Source organism: Gopherus evgoodei, chromosome 1 (assembly GCF_007399415.2).
Source record: "Gopherus evgoodei ecotype Sinaloan lineage chromosome 1, rGopEvg1_v1.p, whole genome shotgun sequence".
NCBI lineage: Eukaryota > Metazoa > Chordata > Testudines > Testudinidae > Gopherus > Gopherus evgoodei.
The window spans coordinates 96,598,997-96,621,880 of NC_044322.1; the positions used below are offsets into that span (position 1 = coordinate 96,598,997).

The window sequence follows — 22,884 nt, forward strand, 5'->3', positions numbered from 1 at the left end:
TTTTGTTGCTTTAAAGGCCTTCCTTTTCAGTAGTTGTGGTGCTACAGTTTTATGTTAATAGTACTGTGCTTTTGCGATCAACAACAAAATTTCACTCATTTTACATTGCTATTATTTGAGTTAAGGTGCATGGCAAGGCATCTTTAACTACTTTGTTTTAAAAGTATATTACAATATTTTATTAATATAGATGAGAAAAAATCGAAAAATCTGCAAATTTAATTAAATTCTCCTTTTTTACAGGCCTTTCCTCCTGGCGTTCTTCACCCTTTACCAAAGAGACAAGCACTTGAAAAAAGTAATGGTGCCAGTGCCATTTTTAATCCCAGTGTCTTGCACTATCAACAGGCTCTTGCCAATGCACAGCTGCAACAACATGCAGCGTTTATCCCAACAGGTATGTGGTATTTGCACTAAACAGAATCCTATTTTAACATTCTCCCCATAAGACAGTGCTTATCACATTGAATATACTTTTACATGTGTGATCCATTCTCTGCACATTCATAACTAGTATGCACAAATATTTTAATACACTATTTTAATTCCTTCTGCAGAATATTAGGATTCAGGAGGTAATTTTATCGTGTCATTAAGTAACTTTCGGTATTTTCTGTTGTTGTCCTTATTTTACATATGTCAGAGTACTTTATATCTCTATTAAGTGGCTTGCATGTTGGGTCCATCAACCAGGACTGTGTTTGGTAGTGGGGAGGAGGAATGTCCATTAACTTGTTGGAGAAGGCATAATGCTTCTGTGATACAATGGGAAGTCTGAAAAGTATTGGTAATATTTATCCCTGTTCTTCTGGTGTATTTTGTACTGCCACCGTTACTGTTCTGCAGCCAGACATACTCCTGCTACACAGTACCCTTTGCCCTCTAGACCAGCAGCACGAGCAGCCAAATTATTGTTAATTCCTGCACAGATGCACTATGTTGATAAAACACTCCCTGTCTGCAAAGAACTGTTTTATGTGGAAAACTTGTTTCGTTGTCTTCATAATGGAATATTTTATAATCCAGAACTCTCCCCAGATTTTGCAGTTAATAGCTGGTGTTTTAATTCTTAATATAAGTGATTTAGCTACAGTGGAATTTTAGTAACATGAATATTCCATTGTTGTTCAGAGCAGTAGAAAATTAGACCATGTCATTTGGAAAAATCTCCAACCCCATCAGGTCTAACATCTTGAGCTCAAACGTGTGGTGTGGAGACTTTCTTTTAACACTGTGAAAGAAGGGAGAATATTCTACTTAAATGACTGATTTATGAATGAAGTGAACTTGCAATAAAATCCTCTGTATTATTCAAAAAGCGAAGTATCTAAAAGTAAATACTCCGTATAGTGCATTAAAGAGTGCAGTTTCAGTATTAGTATGTATACCAACCATGAATTTTTAGGCTGATTTAAAACACTTTTCTTTAGTAAATATATTCTCTATTTTTGAATATATTTGCTTATTTTTTATCTTATTCTTTAACCATCTAATAATAGTATGAATTAAACAAGTGAAAGAATTCAAGATGCTGTAATTTCTTATTACACAGCTTTACAATAATCTTTTCAGAATAAAAACAAAAATCATATGAACTCAGTGGAAGTTTGCCTGAATAAGAAGTATGTTAAAACTTAGTAAAGATCTCAGGATTTGGCCCTATATTTGTCAAAATATGTTCTAAACATTTATTTTATGCACTTGTTTTATATATTGACTCACGTCAATTTTGAAAATACCCCAAAATCTTGTGTAATTTTCAGTGAGATCCCATGACCATTTTGTAACTTGCGACTATAATGGAAATGTGCAGGAAAATGTGCTAACATCCGTGGGACGGTTTGAAGGAATTTGAGAAATGAAAGAGCATCCAGTGCTTAAAAATGTCTGAGTCCCCCTGCAAATATACTTCACATCACAGCCATAAGAACTTGTGGTGGTGGGGTGTGCATTGTTCCTCTTCATAGGCACTGCCTTTCAGAGCTTATCACTATTGTATGCAATTACAGTAAAATGCATTAAAATAACCCTGAAAAAATAAGCTAGTTTGAAAATACTTCAATAAGATAGCACTCAGATATTTTCCAAACTTAGATGCTTATCTTTCCTCAAGTACTTTATTCCATGTGCTGTTTCTCTTCAATTCACATTTTTGGTTAATCCTGGAGTCGTCATAACCACCAGTACAAAATTAGCTCAGAACTGAGTGACAGTTTATTATGAATTCATGATGTAAAAGGATGTGGGCCTTTTTGCCAGACTTTTAAGGGGCCAGATTGTCATCCAGTCACAGCACAGATGCACAAAAAAAGGAAAAGGTGCAAAGAGTTTCTCATCTCCAGGAGACTCGGCCCATGAGCCAGGGCACAATGGGAGACTGTCATAGCGAGCAGGAGAACTCAGAAGGTCAGGCGTCACTAGTATCTGTAAAGAGGGGTGGGGGATGAGGACGTGATCTTAGGGTGACCAGACAGCAAGTGTGAAAAATTGGGACAGGAGATGGGGGGCAATAGGAGCCTATATAAGAAAAAGACACAAAAATCATGACTGTCCCTATAAAATCAGGACATCTGGTCACTCTGCATGAGCTATGGGGCACGCCCTTTCCATTGTCCGGTAGAATGGGCCTTTCATAGAAGACAGTGCATGTTGCTTCTACAGTTGTTGCACTTCTCAGGGAGTCCAGGAGGAACTGTGTGTTCTGGAACTTGGCTCTAAGTACATCTACACCTTCCCATGTGGGGCTGTGGCTATAAATATTGCATACCCTATGAAGAACTGTGCATGAAATTTATTCTTTGGTTTAAAATGGTAAACCAATATTTCCTGAACTAGTATCAATTTTAAAAACATTCTATGTGTTCGGTAGAAATGTTACCGTTAGAACCAGGTTTTGCTTATAAAATATGTGGAAAACTGATATGTTGTTTTATATAATTTCTCTACCTTTTCTAACCAATGACTGCCTAATTAATGGTTGGGGGCTTCATAGCACTGCTTATCTTAGATTTTTTGCACTGTAATTCTCTTTTAATACAAAACACACACTAAATCAGTATGACTACTTCATCCACACTTTTTATTGTTTGGTGAATGGTTTTTTATGATCTGAAAAGCAAGAGGGTAGTGTTTTTCTTCAAATGCTGTTTATTAGAACTTTTATGACTGCTGGAAGAGGGGAAAGTGTGTGAGGGTTATTCTTCATGATAAGGTCATTCATAGTTTTTTGCTGTTAAATACATACATACATAAAAGGTTGTTAATATCACCAAACAGGAATTCTGCAAACTTAAATCTATCTTATGTGCTGAATATGTAGTAGTAGCATAATGTGTTATGTACATGCCACTTTGTTCCTCTTCCTCTTCCTCTCTACCCTCCACCTTCTCCCCACTACGCACTGTACTCACCATCCTAAAAACCCCTATCCTTTTTCATTCGCTTTAGCAGAAAGGATAACATCTGAATGAGCACAAAAACTGAACTCAGCTGTACAGAGGCCTCCCTACCCCCATCCAGAGTACTTTTGAGGCACATTGGCAGGACATCACATGGAATGTTGCACAGTCACTAGCCATGCAGCACTGGTTCTGTTTCCAGTGCTGCCATTTTAGCATTTTTGTTGATAGCAATAACATTAGTAATTTGTTATTAAAAACATGTATGTTAATATTTACACACAGATTTAACAAAATCACCACTGAATAATTAGAGAATTTCTATTGAATTAAATGTTTTCCTTTGCTTTGTATGAGCAAAATTAATAAACATTAATCTGTGTAGCTAACATAGTGCTGTCTGAATTGTTGAATGGATTTAAGCAGCCATTAGATAATCCAATAGTCAATCAAGAATTTTTTAAAAAATTCTTATTTCTGCAAAAAACAGATGAAAGATGTTTATGAAATCTGGTCCATCTTAAATACGCACACAGATGTATTGGTATTCTGTAATAATACTTTAGTATACAATTATTTAACGTCACTCTTGTAACACAAAAACTATGAATGACCTTAAGATTGTGTTCAGCTAACTTCTACTTATTCTTGGTTATGCTTGAGTCTCAATTTGAATGTTAACTCTAAACAGCTAACCTGTTTCTTCCCTTTATTCACTTTTTCCACCTATCATTGCATGACATGCAGGGTCAGTTTTGTGCATGACACCCGCTACCAGTATTGGTAGGTTCTAATTTTCTTTATTAATCTCTTTTATATTGTATACTATACCTTCAGTTGTTTGCAAATCTTAAACGTGACTTGATTACTAGATTTAAAGGTTCATTTGGCTTTTTGATTGACTTTGTAGGATCTTAGATTTGTTTGTAGGTTAATATTGCAGTTTAGATGTGACATCACCTGCTATAACAACCACACTGCAAATGCATAAAATCATGGATTCCAATCTGCTTTTCTGTTTTCAAAATTGTATTTCTCTCAATATGTTTTATATTTTATAGTATTTTTAAAATCATAAAATATTGGTAAAGCAAGCTAATTTCATCAGTGTTTTGAAGTTTCATAGTGGTGTGCCTATTTCTCCTTTTTGCTGTGTGTTAGAAAGTTTTATCAGAGTTTCCCAGAAGCATTTATTTTAATACTTGTAACTGAAAGTACTTTGAGACCTAAGGTCTGAATTGCATTCCCTCTTAATTAAATCAAATCCACTTTAAAATTTGCAGCATTTGAATGCACATATTTTATGGTTGCAAAATGAGCAACAGACCCTTACTCAAGCGAATAATTCTTATTCAAGTGAATAGTCCCATTGATTTTAATAGGACTACTCACTTGAGTTTCAGTTTCTCATGTGAGTGAATTTTGCACATATTGATAAATTTGTCCTTAAATTAAAACTGAACCAAAAAAAAATGTTCACAATCTGCTTTGCTCTTTTAGATCAAGCAAATTAGTATTTAAATCAGGAAAATAATTATAACACTGATTTTTGCCTCAAAGCAGATGGTAATTTAACTCAGATAAAATCCAACAGTTATAGAGAGGCAACAGAACATAAATCCAGAAACATAAATATAAAAATTGTATGTATGTTTAAAGCAAGGCTGCAAATATACTTTTAACCTATTATACTGGTAAATGACAATAAATAAAACAGTTTCTTTTCTTCCCAGTACTAAAAATGAAAGATTTCACTTCTTAAGGGATGGTGTTTTAATGTGTTTTAGTTACTTTAAAATAGTCTTTCAACTGATTGAACAATTCTTACTTAAAGTGATAAGCTGCTTTGGTAGACGCCCAATTTAAAATAATTTGTCAAATTCTTAAATATAATACCAGCAATCAGAAGTTATTTTGCTTTTTCTGGGAATCACTGATTATGTTGACAAACTTCCTTTACTTGTACTTGTAATAAGCTATTTTCCCTTTTTTATTTCTCTGCCACGCTTTCTTGCTTTGCATTGTGATTGCATGCCATCTGCTGGTTTAACCCATGATGGCTTGCTGCTCTGATATTCACCATGCCAAAATACCACTTCTATTACCATAATGCTGCACCCTCCTGTTCATTGCTTCCATGGTTCCCCTCCTGAAAGTGCCCATGATGCACAGCGCTACGTCCGCCACTGTCTCTGCAGCAGCAACTCCTGCAACAAGTGTCCCCTTCGCCGCAACAGCCACAGCCAATCAGGTTTGCTCCTTTTAAAGCTTTCTTTCACAAATCCCAAACTCTAAATGAGTGCTGATATTTTAAAAAAAAAAATTCTCATGGAGAATTTTTTTTTCATGTTTACCCATCAAATTTTATTTTTAAATAGTTTATAGCAAGTGTTTATGAACAGGTTGCACTTATTTAGAGTTAACATTTATTGCAAATAATGATGTAGCTATGTTTTATGTTGCAGTGTTTGTTTCTTGTATCTAATATTGTGTAATTAACCCAGCTGAGAGAGAATCATTTTAGTAGTGGACTCCATGTTAAGATTTACAACTAACTTCGGATGCCAAAAGGAAAAAATGTTACAGCAGTTTTCAAATGTCCATATGTGTTAATATCCTTTTCTCCATACAGTGTGTGTAAATGACTAGCTTATTGTGTTCGTGAAAATTGACTAAAACCACAAGTGAGCAGAGTCAGCTGAAGATAAGCTTCGTGAAAAGGAAAAAGTAAAAATGCCAGTAACATAAGGAATAACTCACATTTACATTCTGGATATTTAGCTGGAAAGTTGGACTCCTCTGTCCATCCTAGATTTAAAGGGGCATTGCCAACTTGAAAATGACATTTCCTTCTGAAAATATTGTCTCTGCTGTTATGAGTCCATCCCTAAGATGCAAAAGAAAGAGATCAGAAGAAGTAATATTTTTTCTTCTTTTTTTTTAAATCAGTTTTCTGATGTAACTGTGTATTACCTTTCCCTTCTGTGCCCGATCTACTGAGGATATGAGTCTGTTGCAGCTCTCCCTATGCGAGCTGGGCTCTTTAGCTTGATCTGTAGAGATTCATGTTTTGGAGGTCCTCAGTTCAATCCCCAGTCTGCCAGCCTGCACACCACTTTCTGCATTGGTCACTTTTACTGTTTTATTGATAGCCAGGTGCATCACTGTCATGCAGTGTTCAGGGAGAGCTTAAATATATACTCTTCCCGAAGTTTTTCAAAAGAGTCTTTACCAGCAACAGCAGTAGTAAGATGAACCTGAAGAGGTAGTAGGCAGATTTGCCCACAAAGAGAAAAGGAAGAAGCAGCGGCCTTCAGCATAGTTATCTTGTTGCCACTGGCCCCCCCTGCAAACCTAGCAGAGGAGCAGAATCGCATGCCAATTTTATTTAGTTATTTAGAACTTTTAAAAATATTCAGAATGTATTATTTAAAGGTGTTCTACTGGAAAATTGAACTCCATTTAATAGCAATTCAAGTTTGGTAATATAAGTTACCATGATGTATAGTATTCTAGGGGAAATATACTACCTCTGAATTACACAGTGCTTTCTTGAAGAAACACAAACAAACATCTTCCTTGGTTTTAGGAGGGTTTACATTTTTCAGTGTGATAGTGTATTCATGGCTTTATCCTTTTGTTCTTCACGATATTCTTTTGTACATCCCTTTCTGAAAGCTAAATCATTTTAATAAGGAAAATGCTGAAGGATGATGTTTGGGAATAGAAGACAAATGTCACAGGCAACTGGTGTGCTTAAAATTCAGCTGTTTTCTGTTCTTCTCGTTTTTGTTTTGAAGGTATGGTAAGGTAATGAATAACATCGTGGTACTACCCTAAACAGTCAGTTGATGATCCTGTAGGTTTGCTGGATTTCAGGTTCTCAAATCTTGTAGTTAACATTGCACATAAGAGTCTCTGCAACAGAAATTGGTTTAAAAGTGCATAGTGAACTTTTGTGAAGCATTGTGATCAAAAACAGAGACACAAACAAGTGGAAATACAGATGGCACGGGAATAAATAAAACAAACAAAGGATATGTCTATACTGCAGTTGGAACCAGGGTCCCCACTCCGGGTTGAGAGACACGTGTTAGCTCTGCGTGACAAAGCTTATTAAAAATAGCAGTGTAGCTGGGGTAGCACCGGTGGTGGATTGGGCAAGTTGCCCGAGTATGTACCCAGTGGATCCAGCTGTATTCAGATGGCTAGCCCAAGCTGTCACCCATGCTATACCAGCTACGCTGCAATATGTAATGTGCAGTGAAAAGCAGCGCTAGCACGTCTGTCTGCCTGCACTGGGAAGAATGCTCCAAACTGCAGTGTAGGCACATCCAAAGATTCCTGTCAATAGCAATGTTTTCTACATGGATTTCCACAGCGGCTGCTTCCTATCTTTAAGAAAGGGAAAAAACGTGATCTGAGTAACTATAGGCCTGTTAGTTTGACATCTGTAGTATGTAAGGTCTTGGAAAAAATTTTGAAGGAGAAAGTAGTTAAGGACATTGAGGTCAATGGTAATTGGGACAAATTACAACATGGTTTTACTAAAGGTAGATCATGCCAAACCAACCTGATCTTCTTTTTTGAGAAGGTGACAGATTATTTAGACAAAGGAAATGCAGTAGACCTAATTTAACTCTATTTCAGTAAGGCATTTGACACGGTTCCACATGGGGAATTATTAGTCAAATTGGAAAAGATGGGGATCAATATGAAAATTGAAAGGTGGATAAGGAACTAGTCAAAGGGGAGACTACAACAGGTCGTACTGAAGGGTGAACTGTCAGGCTGGAAGGACGTTACTAGTGGAGTTCCTCAAGGATCGGTTTTGGGACCAATCTTATTTAACCTTTTTATTACTGATCTTGGCACAGAAAGCGGGAATGTGCTAATAAAGTTTGCGGATGACACGAAGCTGGGGGGTATTGCTAACACGGAGGATGATCTGGATGACCTTGTAAACTGGAGTAATAGTAATAGGATGAAATTTAATAGTGAAAAGTGCAAGGTCGTGCACTTAGGGATTAATAATAATAATTTTAGATATACATTGGGGACACATCAGTTGGAAGCAACGGAGGAGGAGAAGGACCTTGGAGTATTGGTTGATCACAGGATGACTATGAACCGCCAATGTGTTATGGCCGTTAAAAAAGTTAATGCGGTTTTAGGATGCATCAAGCGAGGTATTTCCAGCAAAGATAAGGAGGTGTTAGTACCATTATATAAGGCGCTGGTGAGACCTCACCTGGAATACTGTGTGCAGTTCTGGTCTCCCATGTTTAAGAAGGATGAATTCAAACTGGAACAGGTTCAGAGACGGGCTACTAGGATGATCCGAGGAATGGAAAACTTGTCATATGAAAGGAGACTCAAAGAGCTTGGCTTGTTTAGTCTAGCCAATAGAAGGCTGAGGGGAGATATGCTTGTTCTTTATAAATATATCAGAGGGATTAATATTAGGGAGGGAGAGGAATTATTTAAGCTTAGTACCAATGTAGACACAAGAACGAATGGGTATAAACTGGGCCCTAGGAAGTTTAGACTTGAAATTAGATGAAGGTTTCTAACCATTAGAGGAGTGAAGTTCTGGAACAGCCTTCCAAGGGGAGTAGTAGGGGCAAAAGACATATCTGGCTTTAAGACTAAGATTGATAAGTTTATGGAAGGGATGGTATGATGGGATAGCTTAATTTTGGCAATTGATCTTTGATTACCAGCAGATAAGTATGCCCAGTGGTCGGTGATGGGATGTGAGATGGGATGGGATCTGAGTTACTGCAGAGAATTCTTTCCTGAGTGCTGGTTGGTGAGTCTTGCCCACATGCTCAGGGTTTAGCTGATTGCCATATTTGGGGTCGGGAAGGAATTTTCCTCCAGGGCAGATTGGCAGAGGCCCTGGAGGTTTTTCGCCTTCCTCTGCAGCGTGGGGCATGGGTCACTTGCTGGTGGATTCTCTGCAGCTTGAGGTCTTCAAACCACAATTTGAAGGCTTCAATAACTCGGACATAGGTTGGGGTTTGTCATAGAAGTGGATGGGTGGGGTTCTGTGGCCTGCTTTGTGCAGGAGGTCAGACTTAGATGATCACATTGGTCCCTTCTCACCCTAAAGTCTATGAGCTGAGTAATTTCACTCATGCTGGCTGGAGAGACAGTCATCATACTTAACACCATCATCTCTGCCCCTTTTTTCTACAAGCAAAACACCAGGCATCTGTCCTCTGACAAGAGGATACCCTGGTTCCCCCTGGCTTAGGCAGCACTGGTTTCCTTTTCCATTTATGTTGGAAGAAGGGAACACTTAAATTTAATGAGGGTCTTGTTTAAAAATGTAAAAAGGGAATTGCTAGGGCATTTCTTCCCCTGGATATCAATGGGAACCGTTGTTTTCACCAGTAGGCTTTTCACTTCCTCCTTTGCTTTAGTCATTGGAAACACACAGAAGCTGAAGTAAGCTGCAGGGGGTAGCTCAGTGGTTTGAGCATTGGCCTGTTAAACCTAGGGTTGTGAGTTCAGGCCTTGAGGGGGCCATTTAGGGATCTGGGGCAAAAATCTGCCTGGGGATTGGTCCTGCTTTGAGCAGGGGGTTGGACTAGATGACCTCCTGAGGTCCCTTCCAACCCTGATATTCTATGATTCTAAGAGATTGCTGACTCTAGGAGCTTTCACCCAGATGGAATGTGATACCAGACTTGATCCTGAAGAGGAAGTCATAGCAGTGCTTAATCATCTGGGTCAATATTTTAAACTCCTCTTGGGAAAAATTTGCTGACCTGCTCAGGAATCCTGGAACTGCCACTAGGAGGAGGTGCCAACATCAGCTGACAGTCACAGCCGCTGAGTATCAGCTGATAGTTTTTAAAAAATCCTGGGTCAGGCACAGAAATTGAATTAGCATGTGATGATGGTTCATATTTTGTGTCAATGACATACTGCATGAAAATCTGCATGAACCCTATCTGCTGGCCAATTGTGTGCTTTCTTTTTGAAAATAACATGAGTAAATCAGACCCAAAGCATAGACTACACAAACCCTGCTGTGCTGCTCACCATGCCAATCAGACAGCTTTGGTGGCTGAGTTGCCCCCTTGTGCATTCAACCTGTGAACTGAATGAAAGCTGTGGAAAAAATAGTATGTGAACACATAATTGCAGAGAGGGAGCCGAGCCCCCTGGCTGGAAACAAGGTTCTAAGGGCTTCTCTACTCCCTGCTCCATGGTGGGGGACTCCCTGGGCTGCCTCTGGTGTAGAGGGCAGCTAGTTTCTTTGTTCCGTTTTGGAAAAATCGAATGGAAATGTTCAGAATTTTCCAAAATAAAAAGTTTTTGGAATTTCCATGGGAAATTTTTAGTTTTTGTTCTGACTTGGGAGGAAAACTTTTTTAAAATGTCAGAATTTTCCATGGAATGGAAATTTCAAGTTTTGACCAGCTCTAGTCAGGAGCCTTCAGCTGGAACATAACCACTAAGTTTATTTTCACATAGAGACTGCTGCTTGCTTAGTCTCCTACAGCTTCCACCACAGTGGTCCTTTTTCTCTTTGATGTTAGAGATAGCAAGAGTAAAGAAATCATGTGCATTTCCAAGATTTCATCATTTTCCCTCTGTTTTTACTTGAGAACATTGCATTATGTATGTTTCTATATGGTGTAATTTATCTCAACTAATATTCCAGCTGCACTTTAGTGAAGTAGGAACTCATGGAATGTCTGTCCAGTTCTTGATGATTTAAAAAAAACAGACTAGGCACTATCATACAGGTGTAATTTGTGAAGTGTTTAAAAAAAATTGGCCAAAAATTGCTGAGAACATAAAAACTAGACTGTAATACTGTAATATGATGGCCAAACCTTGTGATATTTGAAACAAAAAGAACTCTCAACCATCTTGTAGCTGTTTCTATTGCTTCATGCTGACTCAACAGACATTTTAGGCTTCAGAGCAACACACAGAATGATAATCCAGAAATCTTATTATATCGATTATAGAACTCAAAATGCTTTTAGACATTAGCCTTACTCATATAAATTCACTGCAATACAATACAGTATGTCTTTACTTTGTGTAGCATCTTTCATACAAAACTATATTCTAAAATGCTTCACAGAACAAATAGACAATATAGAATATACATTACAGAAAAAGCTGTGTAAAGATATTATATTGTTGGTCATAATTTATCTCCCTTTGTTTATGGCCTAAAGAAGCATATACAATAGAGGAAAGATCCATTTTCAGATTACATTTAAAAAGAGATGAAGGATCAGCATGTTGTGTAACAAGGCCAAGGCTTGTGAATTATTCAACATCATTTGACCTAAATTAAGAATCAGTTTCTGAGTCAAATTGGAAATTATGCAGCTGTATTAATTCTGAAATTATTCGGGAACCTTCATTTTATTGAAATAATTGTAAAATTAAAATAATAATGAAAATAAAAATAGTCACATTACATTCAAGTTCAAAAAACAAATTAAACTAGTTGCCCCATCATTTGGGTGGAAGTAATTTTTTAAACAATTTATTAAGCCACTTGCTTAAGCAGGAAATTTTGGAATTGAGAAGTTTGGGAAGGCAGCTGCCTCTCTCTCCTTCATAGTTTGTAACACAGGAGATTAGGAACAATCAGTTACAGAACTGTCTTGGAAAGGGGGAAGTGCAAGACAAGGCTTTCAGTAAACCTAAATTCTGTTAGACTGAAGAATCACATGGCAGCCCCCTTGCTTAGCCCACATGAGTGAATCTATTGTGTGTAGCTCAGGAGCAGCACATGGCAGGTGCTGTCCTCTGTAAACCTCTCCTGCTTCCCAAGAAAATGCTTAAACTCATTCTGTGCACTACCTCTGAGAGAAGGTTTGACAAGGCAGGTAGCTCTCACTTGTTGCTGTGCTGAATTATGAGAGAGCTCTTGATGCTTTCTGCTCTGTCTCTTAAGGAAACCCGTTAAACTCCCATGTATGTCGAAAATGTTGGGCAGATGAACTGAAAATTGGAAGATAGGAGGAAAATGGCCCTTTTTGTGGATTAAAGTAAAATCTTGGGGTGAAAGATTATTTTTATGGGGACTTTAGTGTGGGTACATAACAATGGGGTCCTACATAAGACTAACATTATTAAATTTGATAGCTATCTTATGGAGATAGTCTTGTCGATGCTAAAAGAATTCATATCCACTTCATATAATGACTGCATTTTTAAAAACTTAGTTTTATTAATCTATTCCTTATTAGCATCATTTATTGTATTTTTCTCCTGCCTTTCATGTCTGACACTCCAACTGCGGGTTTTCCCTTCTCGTTATCAGAACCAGGCTTGTCTCTAAGATGCTCCCTTTTGGGCAGTCCCAGGTGCACCAATCTCCGGATTAAACCATTTTTGTTCTTTTTATCTCATGGCCCTGGAAGCAAATGGAAATATCAAAACACTGAGCCCAGTCCCAAAAAGAAAAAAAAAATCACCAAATCAGTCTCCCCTCCTCATAAAAGGAAGGAAGGAAGGAATGTCCCTGCTTCATCTAGTTAATCTTCCTCTGCTTGTTCCTACTTTATCTAGGTGATGGTATAGACTAGGTTTGCACTGGTCCTGAAAAATAGTAAGAGAGTAGAGAACCTCCTCCTCCCTATTCCATAGAATAACTCTAGAAAGCCCAAAGAAAAAAGTCCTTGTACTGTACCGTGTTTTTATCCACAGAAGAGGTACTTTCAGAGTCACACGTGGAAAGTTCAGACAAAGAGACAGAACAGACCTTCTCATTCCAGAACTATCTAAAACAATGCTCAGAACTATTGCTGTTCAATCTGGTGATGTTGACTTTCGAAAAAAACAGAACAAATTTAGTAACAGTCCTAGAATAGGCTCTGTCACAGTTGACGGCAACTGCACCGGTATTCCCCCTCTATGATCCACCAAGGGGACACACTCTGTGCCTCTGGCTCCCTAGCCAATGACTTTCTTGAGTGGAGACACATGTGTCTCTCCCTTCTCACTGGGTTATTTCCAGGCGGTACAGTTCCCTGACTATACTGTGACCTCCCCAGCAAAAGACTTCGTAAGCAGGCTTGCTTCACTTCTTTTCTCAGAGATGTTAAATAGTATAATTGCCACAGCTAAGTCATAACACTGCCCTTTATAAGCAAGCACATTTATTCTTAAGGTGAAAACATTGCAGAGACAACATATTAAAAATTATTAAAAGAACCTATCTGCATGCTCACCAGCTCATTACAGCTTTCACTCAGAACTAGCTCCCGCGTCTTATGGGGCCTCAGTGGCAAAAGCTCTTCCAACCCATTCCTAAGGATTGCGTTCCCCCTTAGACCAGAGGTTCTGTCCATTTGTTAGATCGGAAAGAAAGCTCTGAGTTTTAACTCAAGTTATTTATCCAATTGTTGGTCCCTCGAGAATCCAGTTTGGACCAGTATGTGTGAGCCTCTCTCCAGTATGTGTGGTGGTAGATTTCTGAAGGTGTTACAACCTGAGAGAATTTGCCTAATTATGCCCCCACGTTCTTAGTTCTTGGAGGGCTGTGGTTTCCCTGTCCCATGGAAATACATGCAGTCGCTCAATAGTACATAAACATTTGCATGTTTAATACAGCGAGCTTCTAAAATTCTTAATTTAATAAGGTTTGTCCAGGATCTTATCGTATCTGTCAGGCTCCACAGCCTTAGTGCCTCTGCATCCCATCCTAAACCCTCCACTGGAGAGCTGGGCTGGGCAGCACATAGTGAGCGTGCATTCTTTGCGTTCTGCTGAAACCCTGTTCCCAAAGACCACGCAGCAGAGTAGAATTGGTTCTGCTGCATTGGGTCTTCTGAGCCTCAGAGATATGGGGACAGGATTTGCCCTTTTAGGCATTTTTTAAGGGTCACAATGAAACCATATCACCATGTATATAGTAGATCTTATTAAAGAAAATATCCTGTTTCAGAAGCTTGATGCAGAGCCAGCCTACAAAACTAAAGCATGAGGCTCTTTGGCTTGGGGCAAGGCGCTGATGCAGGATGTTGCCTTGATGAAGGAAACATTGGTGCTACAAAGTTCGTGATGAACAGAATCTACTCAGGACTACATTATAAAACTAGGAGAGATTTAGGAAGCCTTCACAACTCTTCTGGCTTCATGAAACTGCCTCTTTGTTTCTCTACTATTTGGGGAATGCATTGTTTGGGAAAAGTTTCCCTCAAGCTTTGTTCTGTTCAAGGGTAAGAATTCAGTCAATTAAGTATTCTTAGAGAAGGGAAAAATTACTTGCCTGAAATTCACCAACTCTGGACAGATGATTTGACTGGTTTCCTGCTCTCCCACTTTCCTCTCAGACCTGGGAAACAAATGCTGCTTTGTAACTTTCTTTTTGGTCACCCTACCACATTTTTGTTAGGGGCAAAAGTTGTGTGTGGTAGTTTAGGATGCTTTTGTGTCTTGCTCCTCAAGAAAGAGGAAAAGGAATTTATATAGTGAGTATGCAGATAACAGCAAGGAGCCTGTGCCTGAGACACATGTATCTTGTCTTAAAAGCTCAAAAATTACAGGCTCATGGCCTATTTCATGATAGACGTGCAAGACCCAGGAGCATGAACATAATCAAATGAAATCTTCAGAGAAGTTGATTTACACGTAAGGAAGTTTCACTTTCAAAAATAAGGATTGGAAAACTTTGCAAACACAAGAGGGCAAAGTCAACAGAAAAACTCACATTGACTTCAGACACTCACGCACTCATTTTCTAGACATGTCGACACTATCCAGTATATGGGAAAACATTTTTTAATTAACAGAAACTGTATAAGTAGCTCTATTTTTCAGTGCAGATATGGTTAAACAGAAAGAAATGATCACATCACAGAAATTAAGGGACTTGATATTTGAAATATAATGCTAAATACACTTAAAATGTCTTCATTTTATCTATTTTTACTAACATTGTTTTGTGGGACCCTTTCTGTTCAACTGTCACCCTGTGAAACTCATTACAGATGACAGTTATTTTTAGCAACCTTATTGTGTACAAATCTTTAGAATAGCAGCAAAGAATCCTGTAGCACCTTATAGACTAACAGACATTTTGGAGCATGAGCTTTCGTGGGTGAAGACCCACTTCGTCAGATGCATCTTCAGAATGGGTATTTACAATGTATAAAATATTATCAATTTTGAAGGGATGTGTGAGAAGTCATCAAAGACTGAAAATTGACTTTTTCTCCCATAAGCTAGCTAGATGGCAGTATCTTCACACAGACTGAGAAATGTGCAAAGAAAAGCATGCATTTTATTTCCTTTTTATATCAGAAATCTAGGCATCCTTCCTTCTCTTTACACTCTCTTTTTTTAACTTTGGAATGTTTTTCTGCATTTAACTGTTTCATAAAATATAATATTGTAGTGGTACAGTATACATATATTTGAGGAGGCAGTTTTCTAATATTTCCTGCTTTTGTATAATTTTCCAAATAAATGTATCTTTAAGATGAAATTTCTCAAGTTTATGTCATACCAAAAGTGATATTTTTGGCAAGTATGGTACAATTCCATTGGGTGTGTTTTTTTAATTATTGGAACATGGGCAAAGTTTTCTGAGATCAAGTGATTTCATAAGTTTGGGGGGGAAAGAATTTAGATATAACAGTTGCCAGTACTTGAAATTCATCCACAGTTCATATCAGGTATGTGTTTTTCCTTTAAAATTTTAGCCATGTAATGCACTACAGAGCTCCAGATGTATTTATTTGGAATTTGGAAGAATTTCAGTTGTCTGTTTCAAGAATTCACCCTTGAAATAAACTTAGATAACTTATTTATATGTACATGATCCATTCCATGAAGCATTCCCCCAGCAATAATGCACTTATCATTTTTGCCACTGATCTTGCAGGGGTCTCCCTTTGCAGATTCAGCTGGAGATTTTATATATTAATTTGAATATAAAGCCATTCACAATTCATAGCGTCACTTTTTTCTTGTTTAAGTCAAAGAAAAGGTATGACAATTTAAATGAATAAAAGTCAGGACAGTCATGGATAAATTTCCCTCAGATCCCATGATTGGTCCATTCTAAATATGTGCGCTAAGTTTATAAAACTAACCATAAGTACAGTAACACAAAATACTACTCCGATATGTGCAAAGTGACTGACTTGTGTGGGAAATGCACAAAGGGATCAAGAAAATCCAAATTATATTTGTGGTCTGACCCATAACATTGCGCTAGAGAGCTTTTGCAGTGGAGAGAACTTAATTTGAAGCCAGAGTTTGTGGGGGTTTTTTTAATCTTGGAGACAACTAGTGTTTGTTCTTCCTGTGGAGTGTAGAGAAATGTTACCTGTGCCCTTTGTGATGAGGCAGCACTCTCTATTAGTGGTGTGAAATTATTAGTACCCTTCTCGTTCTAAATGTTTTCAGCACACATGAAATACAAGAAGGAAACAAAATAGAAAGCAGGACTTACATAAAAAGAATGGGTGAGCTCAGGAATGTTGTGTTGAAATAGCACTCAGGTAGAGAAATATAGATTCTGTCATGATGAATAATCTCACGCTTGCCTTTCACATCTTTGGTTCCTCAGCACATCTGGGTAAACCTATCACAGCAGTTTAGAAAATGAAAGCAGAGAAAAGAAAATGCCCTAAAAATGGCAGATGAAAAATATAGTCTACAATAGTAGATCAAACCTGCTGAAAGTTAATATTGAGTTGGACACAAAAATAGTCATCACATGGGTGCTTCTAAGCTAGCTACAATAATGGCTTTCCCCTTTCTGTGTAGTCTGTTTATTACCAGTCTAACAGAAATTAGAATGTTCTTCTGTGTAGTATGATAAACTTTACAGCAGTGGTTTCAAACTTGTTGAACTGAGCCCTCCTCCCTCTTTGAGGCCCCAACCAAGACAAAAATAGACACATGCAAAAGGTATACTCGATAGCCTACTCATAAGCCTAACAGAGACCTTTAACCCAACTTTAATTAAATTATCTATACTGTAAGTTTCAGGTACACAGATACTTTAATGTGAAGGATGTGCCTGTTTCTCTGCGAACAGTTATGTGGAGAGATTTTTTAAACTGACACTCTGAGGTTGTCCTCTACTCACAATCTCGAATGATACTTTGTCTTTAACACAGCCAGCGAAGAGAAGCCGATCTCTCACAAATAAGACGAACCAAACAGTAAAAGAGCTTTGATCACACACTTTGACAAAGCTGAATATCCTGAGCCAACTTTCAGCCTAAAATCCCCCAAAGACTTGTTTTTTAAATTGAATGTCCAGTATCTTATCACTCTGAAGTTCCATCATATTCTCCTGAGTGTCATCTGAGAGCTGAGACAAGGTCACTGCCTCAGCTACAAAAGGTTCAATAATCCAGTCGTTCAGGGGTTACTTTTCCTTCGGTAAAATATTTATCCAAAGTGACTCTGAGAGTAGTCAAGTGATTCTTATTTGGCTTCACAACACTCTATAGTTCAGATTGTGTTTCATCAATAGCGTCAGTTAGTGGGAGTGGAATGCTTAAATCGGTTTTGATTTTTGGTTTCCATAGAGCTAGCTTTCTTGTTGTGCAGGTCAAAAATAGTACTTTCCGCTCCTTGCAATGAGACATTTGGAGAATTCAGTTTGTCAAAAATATCAGCAAGGTAAGCCAAAAGCACAAGCCAGCAGGGATCACACAGTGTCTCTGTGTTGCTGAAATTCATATCCACTAGAAAAAGTCAAACTTAGTTTCTCAGTTGAAAAATGCATTGCAGCACTTTCCCGCAGGATAGTCACCTGACTTCCATGTAAAACAAAAAAAGATTGTGCTCCGCTCTAATTTCTGTAAAAAGGATTACAAAGAGACTTGCCTCAATAGGCTGGATCTTGATAAAGTTTATGATTTTGATAGCAGAACTCAGAACATCATTAAGTTCCTGATCCATGTTTTGAGTTGCAAGTGCTTTGCAGTGTATCATACAAGTCCACGATATATGTGGAGCAATTTCAAATACTTTGGCTTTCAAGCCTGCCCTACTGCCGGGCATAGAAGGGGGCTCCATCCGTGTCGATGCCAGCTCAGGCTTCCCCCTTCAACTTGTGAGAAGTTAAGTTGTTTAAAATGTTAAACAGTTCAGATCCAGTTGCATGCATCTTAACTGACTTGCAGAACAGAAAATCTTCCAATATTGATGTTTTGTGACATACCGAATGTAACCAATTAAATGAGCTTTTTTTGATATATCTGTTGCTTCATCCAACTGGATTGCAAATAAACTGGATTGTAACTGAGAGATCAGCTGCACATTGATATTTTCTGACATGTCAGATTCGGCGGCTCACTGTGTTGTCTGACAGCAGGATCATTTTTAACTGCTCTGCCTTACAAGCATGGTCCTGCAAATGTCAAATGCAACTGGGAGAATCAGTTTTTCTCCAGTTGCACAAGGCTTTTTATTCTTGGCAATGTGGTTGATATGGTGACTGTATCAGCCGTTTCAGCTTCTGCCTTTCATTTCAGAACACTATCTTTTGGCAATAAGTACTGATTGATTTTTCACCACAAAATATGAAAAAATATCAAACTCACCAGTGGAATAAGCACTGCACAACTGCTTGTTGTAAGGAGAGGATATGATACACTAAACTAGAAGGTGGGAAAGGTCATTGTTGCTATAGAAATGATTGTGACTGCTGCAATTTTGTCAGCTGGACAGTTGACTGTGGGAGCCCCAGCTGACAGCCGCCTGGGGCTGACAGCAGGAGCCCTGGCTGTCAGTCCTGGGCAGCCCCACAGTTTGAAAACCTCTGCTTTAAAGGGACTATATTATTCACTGTTCATAAGAAGAGTGAATAAGGTTGGCTAGTCCTAGAATGTAGCTACTTTTGTTTATTTGAAATGAATAAATACTTGTTAATATAATAAGCATGAGCATAATGATGAGATGACAGCATTAGCTGTCTCAGATTCTCTCTTTAGTGGCTTCATAGAAGTATTAAATAGGAAGAATGACATGACTGAAGGTATGCCTACACTATGGGATTATTCCGATTTTACATAACACAGTTTTGTAAAACAGATTGTATAAAGTCGAGTGCACGCGGCCACACTAAGCACATTAATTCGGCGGTGTGCGTCGATTTCTGGAGCGTTGCACTGTGGGTAGCTGTTCCGTAGCTATCCCATAGTTCCCGCAGTCTCCTCTGCCCCTTGGAATTCTGGGTTGAGATCCCAGTGCCTGATGGGGCAAAAAACATTGTCGTGAGTGGTTCTGGGTACAGCCTCATCCCTCCCTCCGTGAAAGCAGCAGACCACCGTTTCGCGCCTTTTTTCCTGGGTGAACTGTGCAAACGCCATAGCACAGCAAACATGGACCCTGCTTAGATCAAGACCGCAATCATGGACGTTGTAAACACCTCGCGCATTCTTGTGCAGTCTATGCTGAACCAGGACCTGCAAAGCCAGGCGAGGAGGAGGTGGCTACGGCAGAGCGGCGACAAGAGTGATGAGAACATGGACACAGAATTCTCCCAAACCTCGGGCCCCTGCGCTTTGGAGATCCTGCTGGTAATGGGGCACGTTCTAGCCATTGAACGCCAATTTTGGGCCCAGGAATCAAGCACAGACTGGTGGGACCGCATAGTTTTGCAGGTTTGGGACGATTCAGAGTGGCTGCGAAACTTTCACATGCGTAAGAGCACTTTCATGGAACTTTGTGACTTGCATTCCCCTGCCCTGAAACGCCATAATACCAAAATGAGAGCAGCCCTCACAGTTGAGAAGCGAGTGGCAATAGCCCTCTGGAAGCTTGCAATGCCAGACAGCTACCAGTCAGTCGGGAATCAATTTGGAGTGGGAAAATCTACTGTGGGGGCTTCTGTGATGCAAGTAGCCAAAGCAATCATTAAGCTGCTGCTATGAAAGGTTGTGACTCTGGGAAACGTGCAGGTCATAGTGGATGGCTTTGCTGCAATAGGATTCCCTAACTGTGGTGGGGGCGATAGATGGAACCCATATCCCTATCTTGGCACCGGAGCACCAGGGCACCCAGTACGTAAACCGCAAGGGGTAATTTTCAATGGTGCTGCAAGCACTGATGGATCACAAAGGACGTTTCACCAACATCCACGTGGGATGGCCAGGAAAGGTTCATGATGCTCGCGTCTTCAGGAACACTACCCTATTTAAATGGCTGCAGCAAGGGAATTATTTCCCAGACCAGAAAATAACAGTTGGGGATGTTGAAATGCCTGTAGTTATCCTGGGGGACCCAGCCTACCCCTTGATGCCATGGCTCATGAAGCCATACACACACAGCCTGGACAGTGGTCAGGACCTGTTCAACTACAGGCTGAGCAAGTGCAGAATGGTGGTAGAATGTGCATTTCGCCGTTTAAAGGCATGCTGGCGCACATTACTGGCTCGCTCAGACCTCAGCCAAACCAATGTACCCATTGTTATTGCTGCTTGCTGTGTGCTCCACAACTCTGTGAGAGTAAGGGTGAGACCTTTATGGTGGGGTGGGAGGCTCAGGCAAATCACCTGGCCGCTGATTACGTGCAGCCAGACACCAGGGCGATTAGAAGAGCACACCACAAAGCGGTGCGCATCAGAGAAGCTTTGAAAACGAGTTTCATCACAGGCCAGGGTACGGTGTGACTGTTGTGTTTGTTTCCACTTGATGAACCCCCCCTTGATTGACTCATTTCCTGTAAGCAACCCACCCTCCCCCTTCGATTACAGCTTGCTTAAGGAAATAGTCACTATCGTTTAAAAATCATGTATTCTTTATTAAAAAGTCATTATAAAAAGAGGGAGAGAACTGACAAGGTATCCCGGGTGTGGTTTGGGAGGAGGATAGGAGGGAAGGAAAAGGCCACAAAAAATATTTCAAAGTAATGACAGCCTTTTGGTTGGGCTGTCCACGGGGGTGGAGTGGGCGGGTGCACGAAGCCTTCCCCCACATGTTCTTACACATCTGGGTGAGGAAGATATGGAACATGGTGAGTGGTGAGGGTGGTTACACAAGGGCTGCAGCGGCACTCTGTGACCCTGCTGCTGTTCCTGAAGCTCCACCAGACATCGGAGGATGTTAGTTTGATCACGCAGCAGCCCCAGCGTTGCATCCCGCCACCGCTGATCTTCCTGCCTACACCTCTGATCTTCCTGCTGCCACCACTCATCTCGATGGTCTCTCCTCTCCTAACGTTGGTCCCTCCTATCCTCACGTTCACTGGCATCTTTCCTGTAATTTGATAGCACGTCCTTCCACTCATTCAGATGAGCTCTTTCATTGCGGGTTACTTCCATGATTTCCGAGAACATGTCGTCTCGCATCTTTTTTTTCCTCCACCTTATCTGAGATAGCCTTTGGGATGGAGTAGGGAGGCTTGAAAAATTTGCAACTGCATGAGGGAGGTTAGAAAGGGAGAGAAGTATTTAAAAAGATACATTTTTACAGAACAATAGTTATACTCTTTCACAGTGGACAACACTATTCACCTTACATAGCACATGTGATTTCACTACAAGGTCGCATTTTGCATCTTAATATTGAGTGCCTGCGGCTCTGGTGTTAGAGATCTCACAGACACAGGTCCAGGCAGCAGAATTCAGCTTGCATGTGGCCATGGTAAGCCATTGTCTTTCAGCTTCTGCAGCCTTCATATGCACAGTGCCCTCCTTTCCCAAATACCAAGCAAATCCTGTTCAATGCTGCTTCTTTCCTGTTAACATGCAGCAACAGAAACCACCCCCTCCATCCAATTCTTTGGGATGATTGCTTTACCCCTCCCCCCACCGCGTGGCTGGTATCATGGAAGATCACTGCTAATCACCCCCCTCTCCCCCAGACCGCATGGCTGGTAACAGGGAAGATCCCTGCTAGCCAAACGCGAAAAAGCTCAGCACCATTACCCCCCCTCCTTTCCCCCCGCTTGGCTATCTGCAAGGAAGGATTTCTTTTAAGCAACAGGCAAACAGCCCAGTAGGAATGGCCGTCTCTGTCCCCTTAATTAAATTCCTGAATTTCAACCAGGTTACCATGAACGATATCACTCTCCTGAGGATAACACAGCGAGATAAAGAACAGATGTTGCTTGAATGCCAGCAATCACCGGGACCATACGCAGCTAGGCTTTGTCATGCAATGATACCAGATTACTTGCTACATGCATGGCGTGGTCAAGTGTCCTACCATGGTGGATGGAATAAGGCTGTCTTGCTCAGAAATCTTCTGCAAAGGCTTTTGGAGTACCTCCAGGAGAGTTTCATGGAGATGTCCCTGGAGGATTTCCGCTCCATCCCCAGACATGTTAACAAACTTTTCCAATAAGTGTACTGGCCCCGAATGCATCCCAAGTCCTCAGGGCAAATCAATCATTAAAAAAAGCTTGCTTTTAAACCATGTTTTATATTTACAAAGGTACACTCACCAGAGGCCGCTTCCATGGCTTCATTGTCTGGGCTACTGGCTTGGGAGGGCTGGAAGGGTAATTCCATTTGGGTGAGAAAAAGCT

At 39.8% G+C, this 22,884-nt stretch overlaps 1 protein-coding gene and 2 long non-coding RNA genes across 9 annotated transcripts in view; 1 reads left to right on the top strand and 2 right to left on the bottom strand.

Moving 5' to 3' along the window:
• MBNL2 (muscleblind like splicing regulator 2) overlaps positions 1-22,884 on the top strand; it is a 249,726-nt gene that overhangs the window by 210,721 nt on the left and 16,121 nt on the right. For 4 of the 7 annotated variants that reach the window (XM_030567614.1, XM_030567588.1, XM_030567598.1 and 1 more), the window contains exons 7-8: positions 244-397; positions 4,146-4,181. In XM_030567614.1, the coding sequence (XP_030423474.1) occupies positions 244-397; positions 4,146-4,181 (190 nt within the window). Of the gene's footprint in view, positions 1-243; positions 398-4,145; positions 4,182-5,554; positions 5,650-22,884 lie in introns of all 7 variants that reach the window. The other 3 variants (XM_030567623.1, XM_030567632.1, XM_030567642.1) reach the window with 2 other exon arrangements.
• LOC115653900 lies at positions 406-6,768 on the bottom strand. Its single transcript, XR_004001034.1, has 3 exons — positions 6,372-6,768; positions 6,159-6,285; positions 406-1,231 (listed from the first exon to the last, which is right to left on the bottom strand). It is a non-coding gene; the product is annotated as an uncharacterized LOC115653900 (long non-coding RNA).
• LOC115653895 lies at positions 14,371-17,849 on the bottom strand. The gene is made up of 3 exons (XR_004001033.1): positions 17,488-17,849; positions 16,846-16,977; positions 14,371-14,721 (listed from the first exon to the last, which is right to left on the bottom strand). It is a non-coding gene; the product is annotated as an uncharacterized LOC115653895 (long non-coding RNA).